Below are 17,780 nucleotides of genomic sequence, written 5' to 3' on the forward strand. Positions count from 1 at the left end.
GTGCGGAAAACACATTCTCTGTTGTGTATTTATTGTTCAGAAAACACTCATACAAACATACAGGTACTTTCTCACTCCCATAGGCATCAACCTAGATCACAATGGAACTACTCCAGCCTCTTTGTTCTATGTGTCGCGGAAAAATGTTGTTTTTTTAGAGCAGCATATAGATAAAAGTGGGCCACTTGTTTTAATGCACATTATTTAGGGTTTTTGAAACAGCCCATCAACAACTTTTTGCAGCATTCTGTAGCAGAGAGAGGAAACCAAAAGTTTGAGCCTAAAATCGTTAGACTGCATGGCAGCTGTTGATAACCGCACTGAAAACAACTTGAGAGCCATTCACTCTGAATTCCTTACATTGTCACTGGAACAGTGAAAGTCATACTGGGTAACTTTCAATTAGATATATGGAAATGTATACACAATCTGACTGGCCTTTCAGTGACAGTCAGATTTATGGGTGAAAGTAGGCCATTAACATGACCCAAGAGTGACCTATATCCTGGCAATTTTCTGAGTGTGGCATCATGCAACAATCAACTTTTCTCCCTTCTGTAACAAAGAAGAAGCAGGGGCCCGAAACTTGCCGTAGCTCCCATAAAAATGCGCTATGGTGAAATAACCCTTTACTCTCGCAAATACTGCTCTCAACGACCGAAGTGGTCCAAAACTGGTAGTTGTCGTCGGAGCCTTTATTTCCCAAATTCAAAGCCCGGAACATTAATATTAAAAGGGAGATGGGAGCCTTCTCGAGCAAAATCGCCGTATAGTTGGGATCGGCGATTTTGGAAAAGGTGCGGGGGCCTCTTTTCTTGAAGTGAAAATAAAGTCGTGAAGGAATAAACTGCGCTTTGAAATCTGCTGGGAGTTTTAAACAAGGAAAATAAAGGCGCGAAGGGTGAACTGCCGAGATACAAGTGGCGGCTTTAAAAATGACAAATAAAGGTATGGAGGGTGTTTTTTTCTAGAAATGGTGCTGGGAACCGTAAATCTATAAATTAAATTTGAAGAAAGAAATCGGACTGGGAGTCTTTAATTGCAAAAACTCAAGTGTCCCATCTGCTCACCCCCTGCTGCTAAAGAAGTTCAAAAATTGATTGGTATGGATGACTATTGCAGGGTTTGTATTCAAAATGGCAAATCTATACCAATAAAGTGCCAGGATGTTAAGGTCACACAGGGGTCATTTAAGTACAACCATTAAATACAAACTCATAATTGCACAATGTATTCAGTCTAAAAACAACAATAATTGGTCGCACGCTCACTGTATGTAAAACTACCACATTTCCAGTTTTTACACGAGAAAAAAAAGTGAACAAACAGTAGGATCTCTGAAAACAAAACAATAGCTCAATAGCTTTCAGTCACAGTACTGTTACCCGAGTCCGTGACATAGAGTCATCAAAAATTATTTTTTGATTCCCATTCAGATGTGTTTGTGAATGCAGCTGCATTTCACGAGACTTTATACGTAGGTGCGTAGACTCCGCAATACCTGTAGATACAAGGTTTATTTCTAAAGAAGTCTGTGTACAGTAGGTATATTGCCATTTTATTGAACTCTCACGTGTTGACAGCATTTATGAAAGCACTACAATCCTCACAGTAAAATATTGACACTTAAACATGCGAGATGCAGCTTGCTGTACTGAAAAGATAGCCAATATATAGATATGTCGTCATGAAGAGTAGGGGGACCATATCTTAACCTCTCCACTTTTAAAAGTAGGGATACTCCTAATCCTCTGTTTCCTACACCACTGCAACACCCGGCCAAACTTGCTATTAATGCCCCGATTTCAGTACCTACTTTTCTGCGCAAAAATGTCTGCACAGCGTAGTGAGTAATCATTGGCATGCACCCACTAATTTAATTAGGATTATAGTAACCGTGCAGTTAGTGCAACATGCATGTCGGGATTTTGACTTCAAGTTGCATAACTAATAACTTTAATTGTATGATTGAATGCGGCGCTGGTTTTGCGTAAAGCTGTCACTTGCACAGCGGTTTCCTTGGAAGTAATTTACACAAGATTAAGAGTTTTACTGTTGACATGCAGTAACTTTATTTCAAAGTGATCTAAGAAAACACGGCAAAAAAATGTAACTTGTGATTGAGAATTACCGTGACAATGTGAGACTGACGTTCTTCCAGAGGAATTGTCGATTTACTTTGATCTTTGGATATTCTAAGCGAGATTTAACACGAAAGAAAGTTATCAACCTTTTAACCTTTTTTGCATAGTAATTTTGTAACTTGTACAGTTATTGAGAAATTCTAGGCACCCGGTGTCCGCCCAATTTGCCACCGAAAATGACGGGAGCCTTCGTCTGTGAACTGTGTTGACGGAGTGTTTGGTCTCGGAACATCAGCCATTACGCCCTCTGTGGTACCAGTTGTGCTGATGTTTACAACTTGAAGAAGCCAGTCTTTCATGCTATCTTTGTTCCTGTTCATCCAGTCCCTGTTTGTTTCCACTCTCTGAACGGCGTCGTAAAATCCCTTTGCAGCGTCTGATGACATGTTGGAATTATGAGCACCAAACAGATTTAGCTGTAAGAGTGATCATGATAGTTTTTTCACTGTGGTTTAATATGCATCCCTATCTGGCTAATAATAAAATCAAATAACTTGAAAAAGAATCGGAAGAGTTTCTGTACGACATTGAGAACACTTCCAATTTATCATTTATCTTTCAAAGGCCAAATAACCGTTATTCTTGTACTTACAAGAATACAGGTACTTACAGGTCTTTTAGGTTGACCGTTTATACTTACATGTTCATCACACTTGTTTTCTTCTAAAGTACACTCAGAATTCGTTGATAAGTCAGACATTAACGTTACCTACTCATTTGATATAATCATTGTGTGAGAGTGGTCAACTTGAGTGTGTGTGCAGCCAATTGCCTTTCTGTTTACGTGAAAGAGGTCATAAACTGGCACCCGGTGTTCTGGAAATAAATGTTCTGTCTCTGCCAAGACCATATAACCTCTGGTATGTTTTTCTTGCAAATTGGAGAGATCTCTTTCGTAAGATTCCAGAGACTTTCATGTTTATCTAAGCAGTGATTAAATGAGTAGGCAACTTTAATGTCTGGCTTATCAACACATCCTGTGTGTACTTTCGAAGAAGATATGTGTGATGAACATGCAAGTGTAAATGGTAAATCTGAAAGACCTGTTGGGGGTATGGTGGTAGGTCGGGTTACCGGACATATATATTGCTTTGTTTGGCTTACCCAGCAGTCGCGAACATATCTGTAACTATTGGTTTAGTGACATCATAAACGTTTGTGAAATATTACTCGAATGGACATTTATACTATAAAATATAGACGAGGTAAAGAAACAGTGGTTCGACAGCATTGATGTACTCTATAGTTGTATCTTACCTGGTCAAGGTCGAATTGGGTGTTCATGTAATCCTGGAAGTCCCATACAGTATCATAAGTCAATCTTGGAAAAGAACATAATAAGCGACAACAGATCAAAATCTAAAAGTAACATATTCAAAATGAAACTCCTCTAATTAATTGTTTCATCGTAATTTCAGGAAAAGCGACCATATTAGAGCTCTTGGCAATTGTCACCTGTGATTAATGATCCCGGCTTCTTTTTATTTCCCTAATTTAATTATCCTATTTCATAACTCTTTCCTACCGCACGGACTAGTGTTTTTGATTAAAATGGCTATTCCTTCATCATAATCTACCCTCTAAGCATTTTAATTGTACAAGTATGGGAATGACGCTGAACAATCATTTTTATTGATATGATATGGTGAATCACGTCTTAAGGTGTATATTAGTCCGCTGTTTGAGAAAAATACCAATGGTTTCATTGTATGACCTTTGGATGAAATACGAAAAGGCAGATAAAAATGGCGAAAAGGCCTTAGAGCGATGCGCACTAAGACTGGAAACAATTTTTCAATTTTTGGCTGATGGCGTGATGCGATTTTTGACACTTACCGGAACCCGTCAAAGTTGTTCATTGTGTAGTCCCATGCAACAGAATAAGCGATGGCAGACTTTTCACGAATGTTGCTAACAACTGTTGAGGCATTAAAGTTGTCGTCCTCTAAGTACCTGGCGGAGAACAGAGGAAAATAAATACGGGGAAACTATAAAGGAGAGTATTAATTTTTCTGCAACCGTGAAAGGTTTTTGGAACAAGATTTGTTTAATTTCAAGGAAAGTGTAGCAAAGACTGAGATTGACAACAATTAAGTTTTTACAGAAAACGCTTCGTAGACTTCTCCAATTCCGGATGCATTTTAAAATCCTATTTCTGGTTTAAAATGCTGTGTAAAATAAATTTTGGTTGACCTTTGAAGAAGCCAGGATTTCTCAGTGCAACCCATGGCGGACTGAAGCCTGTCCGTTTCTGTTGTCCCCAAACTCTCATTGGTTGCTTTGGCATGCGCAAACTCCCATTCATCTAGACCACCGTGCCTGATGGCAGTGCAGTAAACTGTTGATCTAACTTCGTCTCGTATGCTGTGAAAATAACATAAAATGGGCAATACTGTGATGTCATGTACAATATAGGCTTGCCTTGAAGGAACATTGCGATCGATTTATTTGAACCGAAAAAAGTTCCACCATAGAATAATATTCGTCCCGACATTATCAAATACCGCTAATATTTAACACCCTAACAGCCAGAAAGGGTGAACCAGTAAAGTGTCTGGTAGTATCTTTTCTTAGGTTGTTGACAGAGCAGACCAAAGTGGGATTGAATATTCACTGGTTTGACGGATGATGAGATTCTGTTCTTAAATACATGTAGCAGTAAGTGATTTCCGGCCTTGGTGTATTTGTATAATCGTTCAGTGTTATGTTCACATCTTACTTATTCACTCCCGTCGACATCCAGTGCCGGTACTGTTCCAGAGCCTGAGTCACACAATCTTCAGTGCCATATGTACATGCAGTCTCGATTGCATTGATGCGCTGAAAGCTAAGTGATTTGTCAAACAAGAGTCAAAGACGATAGTGTATGAATTATCTTTTAGTTTCGTTAAACAGGGTACACTATCTATTCTGAGGATGAAAAGCATGTTGATCATGTAACGGTCGCTAATGCGTATCATAAGTATAAGTGACTTTGCTTTGGTGATTGTATTTTACAATTCCTTGTACAAAAGTCTACGTAAATCTATCCTCATGATCCTACTATACGTGTATTGTATTTTTGCAATCATTTCGTGATCACAACTTACTAATCCTGGTGACCACCGAGGGAGAAGTCCCATCCCAACAACTCGTAGAGCGGCTTTACTTTCTGGCTCCAGTATACCTTTGGAGAGATCAACGCACACGAAGTGGCTTCAGTAACAAGTAACATCTGTCCACGAATGAAAACTAACGTCGAAAAGAGAATGGAAAGGTTTTACTTGGCAAGAGCTCGTATGTTTTGCGGGTTGATTTTTTTCACGGACGTATGGCATGTATGGGCAAGTTGGAAAATGTCATTCTACTATTCACATATTCGTGCATCTAAAATAACAAGTGTCGGCACCTGTAGAACACTGGACCAATGTTCTTTATGAAAACTATAGGCTTCTTAGGGGATCCATAACCATTTGAAACAAGTGGATCACCTAGGATTACGTTGAGTTGTCAAGTCTGGGCATAGTCCTCTTGCCTCTTGCTGGTATGATTTATGTAACAATCTGTGCAGGGTTGCTATTATTACCAGGATGTAAGCTAATTTGCAAATAAGGCAAATGTCCCGATGATTTCTTTAATCTTTAATAAATGGGTGTGAATATTATGAATAATTTTACTTCACCCTTGGATTGTATTGGCATAGTTGCGAAGATGATGGATCTTATATACTTTGCAAAGAATCCATTTTAAAGTCTAAGAGTATATGAAGACCGGAAGAGTTAGTTTCATCAGAACGTGAAAATCTGTTCCTGGAATATTTTCTTCAACTTTACAACCCCAGGCCTATAGAACAGCCCCTCCGTAACTTAAGGGACGGTGACTGAATCAAACATTTTATGTGCTAAAATCATGAACGTAAAAGTGTTTCAGACTTGTCATTCCCAGACTCTTGTCATATGTACACACCTCAAAGAGATAGAACTCCGCTGTTCTCAGCAGCATTCTGTGGGTGTAATCGAGGTTGTCAAGAACCGTCTCCCAAACCACGTATTCAAACTCCTTATCCAGGTATTCAGTCAGTCTAAGAGCATTTACGATGTCTGTGTGAAATGGTTCGGCAGCCATGAATGCGTCATCGATGGTTGAAGCACGTGATTTGCCCGTGATTACCTGTGATGAAGTCGATAGTCTTGATTCAGATCGTGGTTTACTTGATGAAAATATTTATAGTAGAGACTTGTCAGTGATGATTTCGCATCGTTCTTTGGATGTTGCAATTAGCAGACAAAGATACGGAATTTTCGACACGAGTGTAGTCTGAATATTTCTTTCACTAGTCCTGTCTACGTAACATAAGACTTCATTAACGTGGAAACTTAAATGTAGTTACATTATTCTTTATCATGCGACTGTGGTATACATTCATACGGGTGTATATTTGCTGACTTTGTTCAAAAAATTGCAATCTAAACTACAATAGCAACGGAGACAAACTAAAGTCGTTCGATTTCAATGAAGACAGAGTCTTACAGTATGATCAATCTTGAACTGATTGGCAAGTTTCTGCCAGTTGTCATCATCGTAGTTGACTCGGTAAAATCCCCACTTATCGATGTTGAAAAAAATCCAGTCTTGGTCATTCATTCCTTCAAGTGTAATAACATCTGGAATTTGAAAGAAAACTGGTGGTATGAAATGAGATGAATTTTGATGAATCTGAAAAGGGGAGGTAGCATCCATACCTTTGTAGTTCTCTATTTTACTACTTTCTGACTAGCGCATTTGAAGAGGACAGCTACTCAAGTCGGTCATCTCGAATAATAAAGTAACTATTTTGTGCATTTTTATTATGCATGTCATAAAAAAGAAATGTTTTCTTTAAATCATCTACGACCTCAAATATCGGATGTATCACATTAGATATGTGAATGAAAACCCTACGGTACTTTGAGCTGTGGCCAAGGTTTGTTGTTCATCAGAGTGCGGGGCCTATAAAGTATAATACCACACACTTCTGGTAGGTACCAGAGATTATGTCAGTTTTTCTTTATCCGTGAAAGAGTATGAAAGCTACTTTATCAGTATCTTTATATCAGAGATATTTTGCGATGCCGGGAAATTCTTTACTTATTCCTAATATTATATCAAATCGACAAAAAGTCTCAATATCGAAGGTTTTGTCCCTTTTACGTACCAAGCTACATTCTTTGGGTAATAATTAATACGGACTGTATCAAATAAGAAGTGTAAATTCAATTTCTTTTTCAGGCACATTATTGAATGAAATTCTTACCCGAGTCGTTGTACAGCCAGTGTTCATTTGGATGAAGAAAATTTGGATTAGATGAATCTGTGTACGTCAATGGAACGTTCCATATGTATCTAGATGAAGAAATAAAAGTCTTAGTGTTTTAGGGAGTAATCCTAGGACGTTGAATGTGCGAGATATACACACAGAGAAAATGTTCCGAATGTTTTATCTTCGTTTACAATGCTTATGATAATGGTGGTAGTAATGATCATTGTTTTAAACCAAGTTTGATATTTGATAGATAGACAAATAGTATTTACCCATTGTTTGGATATTGCTCCTGGTAATAGTCATTTGGATCTGTCAGAAAGTAGGTTTGTTCAACAATTACTGTGTTGGTATCAGTACGGTTGACAGTTACAATGGGGTGTCCTGCCATCAACGTGAAAGAATCCATAACCATCTTGACGTCAGTTCCTTTAAAGCCCTCGTCAGCCTGAATTTGGAAGGAGATGAAACAGTGTTGGTAGTTTCTGTATCCAGGCTTCTACCTTCAAAAACGTATGAACAAACATGATAGCCGCTAAAACTGGTTGTCGGATTATGAAAAACCAAAACAAAATATTAATGAACTTTTCAAAAAGTTTTTGAAACATTAATAACAAATGAATTCTTTTAAGTAAAAGAGCAGTGTGGCTATTATCCTGACAAAATATCGCCACCTGCTTTAACATTATAATAAAAATGTGCAGGATAAACTCGACTTATATAAGTGTTTTTTTCCTCTTAATTTCAAACGCTGGTGAATACGTGATAAAAGAAAATTCAAGAACTAAATCATGTAAATAGTCAATGTCACACAAAAACCAACATGAGAACTGGGATGACGACTCAATATGATGACCACTGGTCACTTTGTCAAAAATTACAGTGTTTAACTTTCCAGAGGTGTACCGGGTATGTCACTTTGTAAATACCGCGCAATATTCTGAAGTTTACAATCCATGGTTCAGCTATTTAAATTGTATCTAGAAGAGATAACGGGTAAAATATCCATTCAGAGCTGGTCTGGGGAGACTGCTGGATCCTCAGAGGTCCTTTCCTTCAAGCCGTTATAATTAGACAGAAAGAAAATATAACAAAGGGAAATAAATCAAGAAATACGTTTTTCACGGTTCGACGGTCTTTCATAGGTAAGACTTTTTTATCGTAAATACTGCTGATTTCCGTACAATGGCGACAATATTTTATACTTCTGCTAGAACGGTGTCTTTTTCTCGAGCCATCACAGAATCAATCTTTTTCCTTCATCTGCCCACAATTTTTTATCTAAAAAGCATCAATGCCCAATGGTTCGTCCCAACACACGACGGTTTATCCTGTGACAATAGTTACACTTGTGATAATACAATTGGGCCATTTCATAAAAATGACAAACGTAAATTACCCTAGTTAACATTGTCCACAAATCGTCAGACACAGTGTTACCATATTTGTACATCTGCAGGTAATCTATTAGACCGTTATGGATGACAGACATATTAAGAAATGACCGGAAGTGACGGCATATAGTCTTACCCTGAAAGCGAAAGAATAATACGAGTTAATGTTGACATTTATTTTTCGCCTCAATAAGCAAATAATTACACTTGTGTTGTAAGAGTACATAGTGCATCATTGCATACATCCACGCAAAAACTTTGTAGAGTTCAAGTTTTAAAATGAGTTTATGTATGTTGCATGGAATGAAAGTCAGTGATTTTATAATAATTTCGCACTCACAGGTATCATACTTTGCATCCATTAGTTCATCCATCAATCAAAATTTGTATGGCTAACAAGAATGAATGTAGCCACTCACTGATATCGTTTACGTCTGGATATCTCTTCTGCGACAAAAAAACTTGTCATGCAAAAATTGGCCCCAAATGATTGGCACATTAATGGCCTTTGATAGGCACATGCTTGGAGTTTGAAAATGTGCCTCCTATTTCCTTACCTTATTGTAAGTGATTGTATCAAACATATAGTTGATTTCATCATTCCATCCCACTGGATGGATAAGTGGTCTATTGCCTTACCTTAATGTAAGTGATTGTATCAAACATATCGCTGATTTCATCATTCCATCCCACTGGATGGATAAGTGGTCTTGCTGATGACGATCTTGAATCGGCTCTGTAGGCTGACCTCATGGCCACGACATGGAAGTAATCCCACTTTTAATAAATGGGAAAATAAAAAAAAATGTACATATAGAATAACATACCTATCTATCTATCTATCTATCTATCTATCTATCTATCTATCTATCTATCTATCTATCTATCTATCTATCTATCTATCGTCTGTCGATCCCCATGCAATTTGTAAATATATCGTATTAATATAAAGTATAAATATACAATAATCAACTGTTTCAAAATGCTGCGAATGAAAATATTTCAAAACTAGAGTGCCAATATAAAATTATCCTTATCTTTGCTATTGCAAAAAGATGATTGTGCACGGTTGTATATGTTTGCACTGGTAAACAAGCGTATTTCCATCATTACTTCATATGCATACACAGCAAGAATTCTGGACTGATATAGCTACTGCTGAAGAAATCATCAAAAACTTTGATGTTATTTGGATTTCGACCTACCTACCTACCTACCTACCTACCAACCTACCTACCTATACCTACGACATACATGAAAATGAAAAAAAAGAAAGTTGTCATCACATGGATATTACACCGTTACATCGGTTTAGTATTTGATTCGTTGGTGGAAGAGCTTGCTGTTTCGCTTTTTTGTAAGGAAATGTTGCGTGCGATAAGTTACTGGTGATAAACAATTAACACCCCTTATGTTTTTTTAACTGTCGTGCCCCCGTTTCTCCTTGATTCCCTGTCGTAATTCTGCTCCCCCCCCCCACTTACGATGTCACATCACTGGAGAAATAGTCCCTCTTGTTATTTCTTCGACTACTTACGATCTTCCAGTCTGGCTCCACCTGATCGACTCCAAAATAAGTGAGGAATTCAGCAATGCCTTCATTCAGCCAGAGATGTTCCCACCAGTCCATTGTAACCAGATTTCCAAACCACTGAAATTGAAAACGACGGATGCATAATGCCGTAAAAAGTCATAAAATGAACATCCAGTTCATTGTCTTCATGAGGAAAGCCGCAGGTAAACTTTGTCCGGACAATGTGTAGAAAAGGTAAAAAACAAACAAACAAAAAACACACGATCATGCCAGATGTTTGAAGTGTACGAGTCGTCTGAGGGAGGCAAGGCAACTGCCTGGAGAAGACTCTAATGCTGGTGTGAAATATTTGGAAAGTGTATATTAATGAACATTTCACTGAACCTTTTTTGTGGGGACGGACAAATCAAACCGGCCACACCAGGCAAAACATGTACGTGCGAGGTATAACTCTATTGATTGGGATAGCACTACAACCACACGTATAGTACCCAATATTACAAAACAAGTTGTGTAACCTTTTTCAGCTTTTGTCTTGCACAGGGTACTATTTTTTTGTCCTGTCTATCTGACACGTTTTGCCGTCACTAAGAGATAGGTCATAGATGACAATTTTAATCTATGCCGACAATAAATCTACGATCTTAACAACAGGAACGTTATCAATTTTTCGACAAGTGGTCATAAACTACGTCACTGCAAGAAAGTAATTAAGAAATCAAGCAAGCAAGCAAGGTAGTAAGTGAGTAAGAAAGTCAATTGATAAAATAAATGACATCGGATATCTTTGAATCTTTTGGATGGTAAAATTATCTGCCAAAACGCTTTCGTACAATTATTCGGCCCCGACGAACTTTAATCATCAGTCTTTGTAAGATGGAAAAGGGGCAAAGAGCTACAACATGTATGACTTAATCCTTTTATATTTTCAGAAATTTACCTTGTGGGCCACTTCATGAGATACATATTCAGCTACGTCCTGTTTCCTGCGCGGAGTATGCACTTCCGGATCGTATATCATTGTTGTTTCATCGTATTGTATCAGTCCCCAATTTTCCATTGCTCCAGATCGGAAATGTGGAATGGCAACCATGTCTGTTTAGTATGAATATGATAAAATATTCAATCAGATTGTTCTTGCGAGACCCGAATACAAAATGGAACGCTTGCTCGATGTACTGTGCCACAAAAACACAAAAATCAAACAAGAATAAACAACTCAAATGAGATGACCCATGATCTTGGTTGCTATCATCAATTATAGGAGGGTCACTTTGACGCTACTCTCCTTGCATCCAAGTCATAACTTACAATACTCTACTGTTCTACTATTCTACAATATTCTTCGTTTGACCGACACGTAGCATCCAGATTATTCGGTGATTTTGAATGTGTACGATTGAGAGAAAATGAAACTGCGAACGATGAAAGGGGTCGACCCGGATCGTGCACAAAGATTTTTGCAAAAGTTACCCACCAAGCTTTGTTATCGGGTAAGGTATCCCATAATGCTGTTCGAAGAACCTCAGCAATTTCAAACCGACATGTAGAGAGTAGTTAGCTGCCGTTATGTAATCGGGCTGCGCCCAAACTCGGAACTGTAAAAAGGAAAATGTTGACAAAAATTATTATGGCGGTCATCTGAGTCAAGAAAACAAAGCAAATGATCAATATCTATCTGCACTTTAGGGCTTCTATATGTATTTGGAGCATCCAATCATTTTTATCTTTAAATTCCAAAGCAGAAACTATTGACAAGTTGTGTGGAAACGTTGTCAAAGTAAATGCACATAAATGAGTATTTTTGTATTCTTCAGATTATTTGAATAGAGAACTGACAATTCGTTCCTCACATCCATCACAATGTTTTGCTCATTACGCAATTTCTACGCATAGCTGGTCGGGGCATCATCGAGCGAAAGGTAAACTTTACATTTCGTGCATTAGTATGTTGTAGTGATTACCGTGAGATCACCGTCAATGAGTTCCAAAGATGGAAAGTCAGATACAACGACAGCCACTAGATAGGTCGACATAACAGGTGACGTGTCAAAGGTTGTTTCTATCCAGTCGTCCTCAAGGGTTGTTTCCTTAATGACCGGCATATTGGACAGGGCGTGACGTCTGTCTCGATGGACGATGATCATGTCAAAGGTCGCTTTGAAGCTCGGTTCATCAAAGCAGGGGAATATTCTACGTGCAGCTACCGGTTGACATTGGGAGGCGACCAAGTCACTGTGGTGAGATAAAACACGATGGCAATTACACGTATTCTTGCAATGCCATGCAAATGATAACGAAAACCATGAAATTGTACAAGATGTAGACAATCAGATACTGCACATGAATAGTTTTCAATTGAAAACGGTTGAGAAGTACCGAGACAAAGCCATCCTGTTGGCAAGGGTTGGAAAGGAAACGCGTTCCAAAATATCTGCTTTCCATTTCCTATGCGCGCACGATGTTTTTTGTAAAAATATTTCGACCAAGTTTTTCGACTTTGAAAGGAGTAGTTTGTCTGCTGAGCAATTGCGAGATATATGAGTCGCATGCACTGATTTGTATAACACGGATTGTTCTTTCATTTTACGCAAAGAAAGTATCAGATATCGAAACCTTTCCTCTCGTTTCTTTGTTTTGTCTGACTGCTACAAACAGCTTTACTCTGAATGAAAATTACAGACCTAGGTTGCGCGTGAGAACAAAAAACTGTAAGGCTACTTGTCTCTGTTTGTGGACTCAAACTTCTGGATGGTTATTGTCCGACATTTGTTGCAGTAGGCACGAAAACTCCCAACTCATTCTTATTATGGTAGAAAAACATCGCCATCAAATCTACTCTAAGCAGAAACAGCTGACTACATGTCGTTGAAGTAAATGTTTGTAAAATCAACACAAAATAAGGACCTGCTCAGGGGATATCATTGATAGACACGCGAGTACAAAAATGTTCATTTGCACAGACAGATACACTTCGACTGCCTAATGATAAGTGGCATTCTACATCAAACATAGTATTACTGTGGTACGCACCTCGAAATTAAAGATCTTAAACCTTTGCTGAAAGGTAATGGCATTGATTGAAGTGATCGCCATGCAAAATTTGGTACCTCAGCAACAACATTACCCAATACTTACCTACATGTGAAATTCAAATAAGCCATTTTGCCTGAGTTAACTCTTTTGGAAAAGCTCAAATCTTCAATTTTCACAAAAATAAAGAGCTGAACAGTGTATTTACTCCACGAGCTTCAAAATAAGACCGACAAGTGATATACCAAAACACTATTGTATAGTTTAAGAGTTCGAATGTTTGTCCCCCAAGTGTGGTATACCCTAAAGCAATCCTTGCAATCCGATCCTTAATGTGAGGGAAGGCCAATAACTCAGCTGCATGTTACAAGAGGATGTTAACAGTTCAAGGAATGGCTTCTTTCAAATGATGTCGACCATAATGTCCCCTTCCTATTGTAACAAACCTCGTCAAAACTCTCTGTTGTGATTGGTTCATTTACGGTCACCTGGTATGCATCGCTTTTACACTGATAAATGCAAAGGAGAAGTTACCAGTAAACAGTTTCAAAAACTGTTAACTGGTTAACAGTTCAGACGAACTTTTGACTTGGGAAGTTTGTTCCGTCTACGCAATCGCACATAAAAGGACACGTAAAGGAGATGACATTATCGTCTATGACCAAGTGATGATTGCTGAGGAACATATTGACTTTTTGACGATAAAATTGGATGAGCTGTGTCACAAAACACAAATTGACCAGCTGATTTCGGAAAACAACACACGTTTGTTTTCTTAAAACAGTGTGTTTCACGAGGCCCCAGTCTAAGGGAAACAGACTGTTTCCGGTTGACTCTTAGGCCAGGCTCTGGGCAACAAAGTATTTTATTACCCCCATGGTCTGTCAATATGTGTACAATACTTTTTGGGACAATCAAAACGTTGGCACAGCAAGATACGTAGGCAGGTCAGAGCTATCTTAAAGGGCGGTGGTCGTCGGAACAGCGCTCAAAGGTCGCTAGGGACCCTGCGACTGATATAAACACTATATCAAAGCTACGTTGGCGATTGATGAAAGTTAAAACATGTTTGTCTTAATGTACATCGTAAAATTTAAATGTCGCAGCTATTTTGACATGATGCAGCTATATATAGTGCATGAAATACATTATTTGTAAACAAGAAAGTTGCACATGCGCGGTTCCGACGACCACTTCCCTTTAAGGGACTGGACAGATAAAAGTTAAAAAGTACTCTTTGAAAGTACAAGGGTCAAATGAGAAATTGTATATCAATTAAGATATTATTGATGCAGACTGTGACACGCAGGGGAATCACTGTTTTTTGCTCATGAAAATTGGGGAGGGCCACTCTTTCTTGCAACGCTTTTTGAAAGATCACTATTTTTGGCGCAGCATCATTTGAAAAACACTGCCTCCCTGTAATTTCTGTCTAGTCCCTAATTTATGTTTGATCAGTGTTGGCTATTGATTGCAAGCCAAGGTTAAGCTCCATGCAGGCTATGTATCATCCTTCAACAAGCAATCAGGCAGATGACTCGCAAGGAGGAAAAGTTAACTGTCGGGATGTTCTTTTTCTCTGATGATGCTCCCGAAAATTTGTCCAAGGCATCCCGAGCTACTGTCAGCCACTGAATCGCTCACCCTTAAGTAAATATATCGCCCCCTGGTGATGACTTTTTGTTTAGAAATCTGTCGTCATGCCTTCATAAAATAAGGTTTTAAGGATAATAACAAGTGAAGGATTTAATATTGATGAACAAAGAGTTTGACTACATATGGTTCAGGTACATTTGGATAACAGATTCTAACTTGTACAGAGACATTTTGCCTGACGACATTTGAAGAGAATTATTCCATGAAGGTTTTTGATTGCCCCTATAAGAATTAACTAACAGATTTACAGGTTAATTAAACAATTCGACTAAGGTTTTAGTCGATCTTGAGTACATCACAGGAATATCTCTAATTCCAAGTTTCCTCTAACACTTTCATGGATAAAATGTGCCAACGATAATGTTTACAATCAACAAAAATTCACGGTTACTGGAGTTTGATTTGAAAATAAAGAAGAGAGACCGAAAACGTCAAACAAATTATTTTACGGACTTTGAGTGTGATACTTTTAGTTTAATTTGGCCGACACTTCGAGAATCAAAGATGAATAAATACATTTATAATCAACTTTCGGTTTTACTAATCTTGACGATATCTATGTAACTTTTTGTCAGAGGTATGATATTCTGATGGACTTGTCTTTGCTATAGTTTTAGATGTCGGCATCATTTTAAAAAGAATTTTACAAGTACTAATACGTTTGTTTCAGCATGGATATGTAAATGTATGAAAGTTTCATTAAGTCAGTTATTTGAAATTTTGCCTGTTAGCCTATCACATAGTTTTCTTGTTGTTTAGTTTATGAATGTTCACTTCTAATAATGAATTTTACATTGAGTGAAACTCTGAATTTGCTCGATCAGAATTCGTGTTCTTGTATCTTATGAGGTTGTGTGTACATTTGTTTTGAGTAAAATTATATTTTTCCTCTTCCACAGTACTCAATTGCATCGGAGAAATTTCTTGACGCAATTAAAAAGCGGATCGCTAATCGTTCTTGTTACCTTGAAGGTAAACCTGGGAACGATAGTTTTTACTGTTTGCCTTTTCCCATATCAAACTATTAAGCTGAATGGTCCTTCCTCCAATTGTCTCGAAAACCCCTGTCAAAGAGATAATGCCAAAAAACGGACATGTTTGCACGTGTAGTGTGGCATAATTGCCATCCACACACTAGATGATGGTAAATATTACCATGTAAACCTTCGGATCAAAAGCCGTAACCTTGATAACTTTGAGTGAAGTCATGCTTTCTGAAATATTGAGGACACAGTGCGCCGGCGCACCTAGATAATTTAGTTGGATATTGTAGCTATGAGCGGAAATTAGGCTGTGACTAAAAGCAAACGTTTGCAAAAGGCGTCAGTGTGTTTGGTCTGGACAGGGTTTGTGGTATAGTAGTATGTGAAGTTGTAACAATGTCAAACTTACACTTCATTCGGCGGAGTACCGTAAAAACTTCGATACAATCCATGTAAATTGAAAGTCAAATTGGCGTCGAAGTTCGCATGGAAGATGTAATCTTCTCCTGCTGCTAACGGTGTCGCCGTTTCAATGACGTAAAATTGATTGACTTCATCTTCGTAGAGGTGTGAGATCCCTACGTCATTCTGCAGACTGTCTGTCAGATGAGTGTTCTCATGGTTAAGATTTAGATCCCATACGTGAATCTTTATTGTGCTTGTCGTCGCGTATACGTGCATGACGATGCTAACATTACCGTCAAAGGAATACCGTTTGATCCCATCTTCAATATCGAGGTATATCTGAAGCCAGACATTGTAGTTCATAGGTTTTATGTCTTCTGAAAGACGACCGTAGAAGGGGTCAGATTCTGTAGGTTCCTCCGCTGGGATATCCGGCATGGGTGGACATTCAATATCGTCTTCAGGATCATCACTTGGTGGAGGGACCACGCTTGGGCAGACGACTTCATCTTCGTTTGACGGCCGTGGAATGAAGTAAAACAAGACGGCCACTCCGACGAGGAGGAGGACAAACACCGTCAGGATTGCGATCAGGGACTTCTTTGAAATATAGTAGCCATTCGATTTTTCGGTGAAATCCTCACCAATGGGTTCACTCATCTCGTATTTCATCATCGTCGATGGGAAATCAACTCTAATGCATAAATCAACGACAGAGATGCGTCCCTATGGGCGCTTGTTGGTATACGTGTGACCCTTTATTGGGAGCGATCCGTACTTATGCCAGTCTCAGCTCAAAGCGCGGGAGGACACATGCCATTTAACCCCAAATCAGGCTGGCTATCTTCCATGACATTTTACACTTTGATCGTACTGTGTTTTCTATCGACATTTGATGTAATAATCAGCTAATAAGGGGTGGACCATTTGATATCCTGGGGGGGGCTTGGAAGATTGGTGGAGAGCCATTATTTTTTTTCCCACGTGCTTCACCATGAATTATTTTTTTTTCTACAGGGCATATGCTGGCAACTTTTTTTTTCACTTTCCTTCTTCGAGATATATTTTTTTTTTACCAAATTTCGGTGCAATGTTTGTTTGCTTGGTTTTTCACACCCAGTAACAAGATGCTGTTCTATCGCACACAGACTATATTCAAGAAACTAAATAAAGATATGTAAATACATGTACATTTTTGATTCACTTTACAAAAACATATTTGTAAAATCATGTACATTTATGGCATTTACTTGTCAGTGTTGTCCTTACACTGAAAGTAGCAAAGTAATTTAAGAAAGTAGACGGGTGGACTGCGAGGGAGCGAAGCGACTGAGTGGCGAGTGAGCGTAGCGA

The 17,780-nt window shown here is 38.4% G+C and overlaps 1 protein-coding gene across 1 annotated transcript; it reads right to left on the reverse strand.

The window, feature by feature from the left end:
* On the reverse strand, positions 1-17,311 carry LOC139134648 (aminopeptidase N-like). The gene is made up of 17 exons (XM_070701604.1): positions 16,432-17,311; positions 12,315-12,585; positions 11,828-11,948; positions 11,291-11,445; positions 10,354-10,467; positions 9,456-9,593; positions 8,822-8,953; positions 7,695-7,870; positions 7,417-7,505; positions 6,654-6,787; positions 6,090-6,293; positions 5,234-5,310; positions 4,864-4,971; positions 4,338-4,508; positions 3,981-4,097; positions 3,402-3,465; positions 1-2,560 (listed from the first exon to the last, which is right to left on the reverse strand). Exons 1-17 carry the CDS (start codon positions 17,100-17,102, stop codon positions 2,285-2,287), a joined length of 3,018 nt encoding a protein of 1,005 aa, XP_070557705.1. The 5' UTR covers positions 17,103-17,311; the 3' UTR covers positions 1-2,284.
* Between the last annotated feature and the right edge of the window lie 469 nt (positions 17,312-17,780).

The sequence above is a fragment of the Ptychodera flava genome, chromosome 6 (assembly GCF_041260155.1).
Source record: "Ptychodera flava strain L36383 chromosome 6, AS_Pfla_20210202, whole genome shotgun sequence".
Lineage (NCBI taxonomy): Eukaryota > Metazoa > Hemichordata > Enteropneusta > Ptychoderidae > Ptychodera > Ptychodera flava.

What these genes read in the sequence shown, in the direction of transcription:
- LOC139134648 (XM_070701604.1), bottom strand. Translation starts at nt 17,102, where the DNA reads ATGATGAAATACGAGATGAGTGAACCCATTGGTGAGGATTTCACCGAA. An exon ending in CTCGGTGGTCACCAGGATTA is followed by an intron (nt 4,972 to 5,233) that starts GTAAGTTGTGAT and finishes CAAATCACTTAG; the next exon opens with CTTTCAGCGCATCAATGCAA. An exon ending in CCCAATTCGACCTTGACCAG is followed by an intron (nt 2,561 to 3,401) that starts GTAAGATACAAC and finishes TCACTCTTACAG; the next exon opens with CTAAATCTGTTTGGTGCTCA.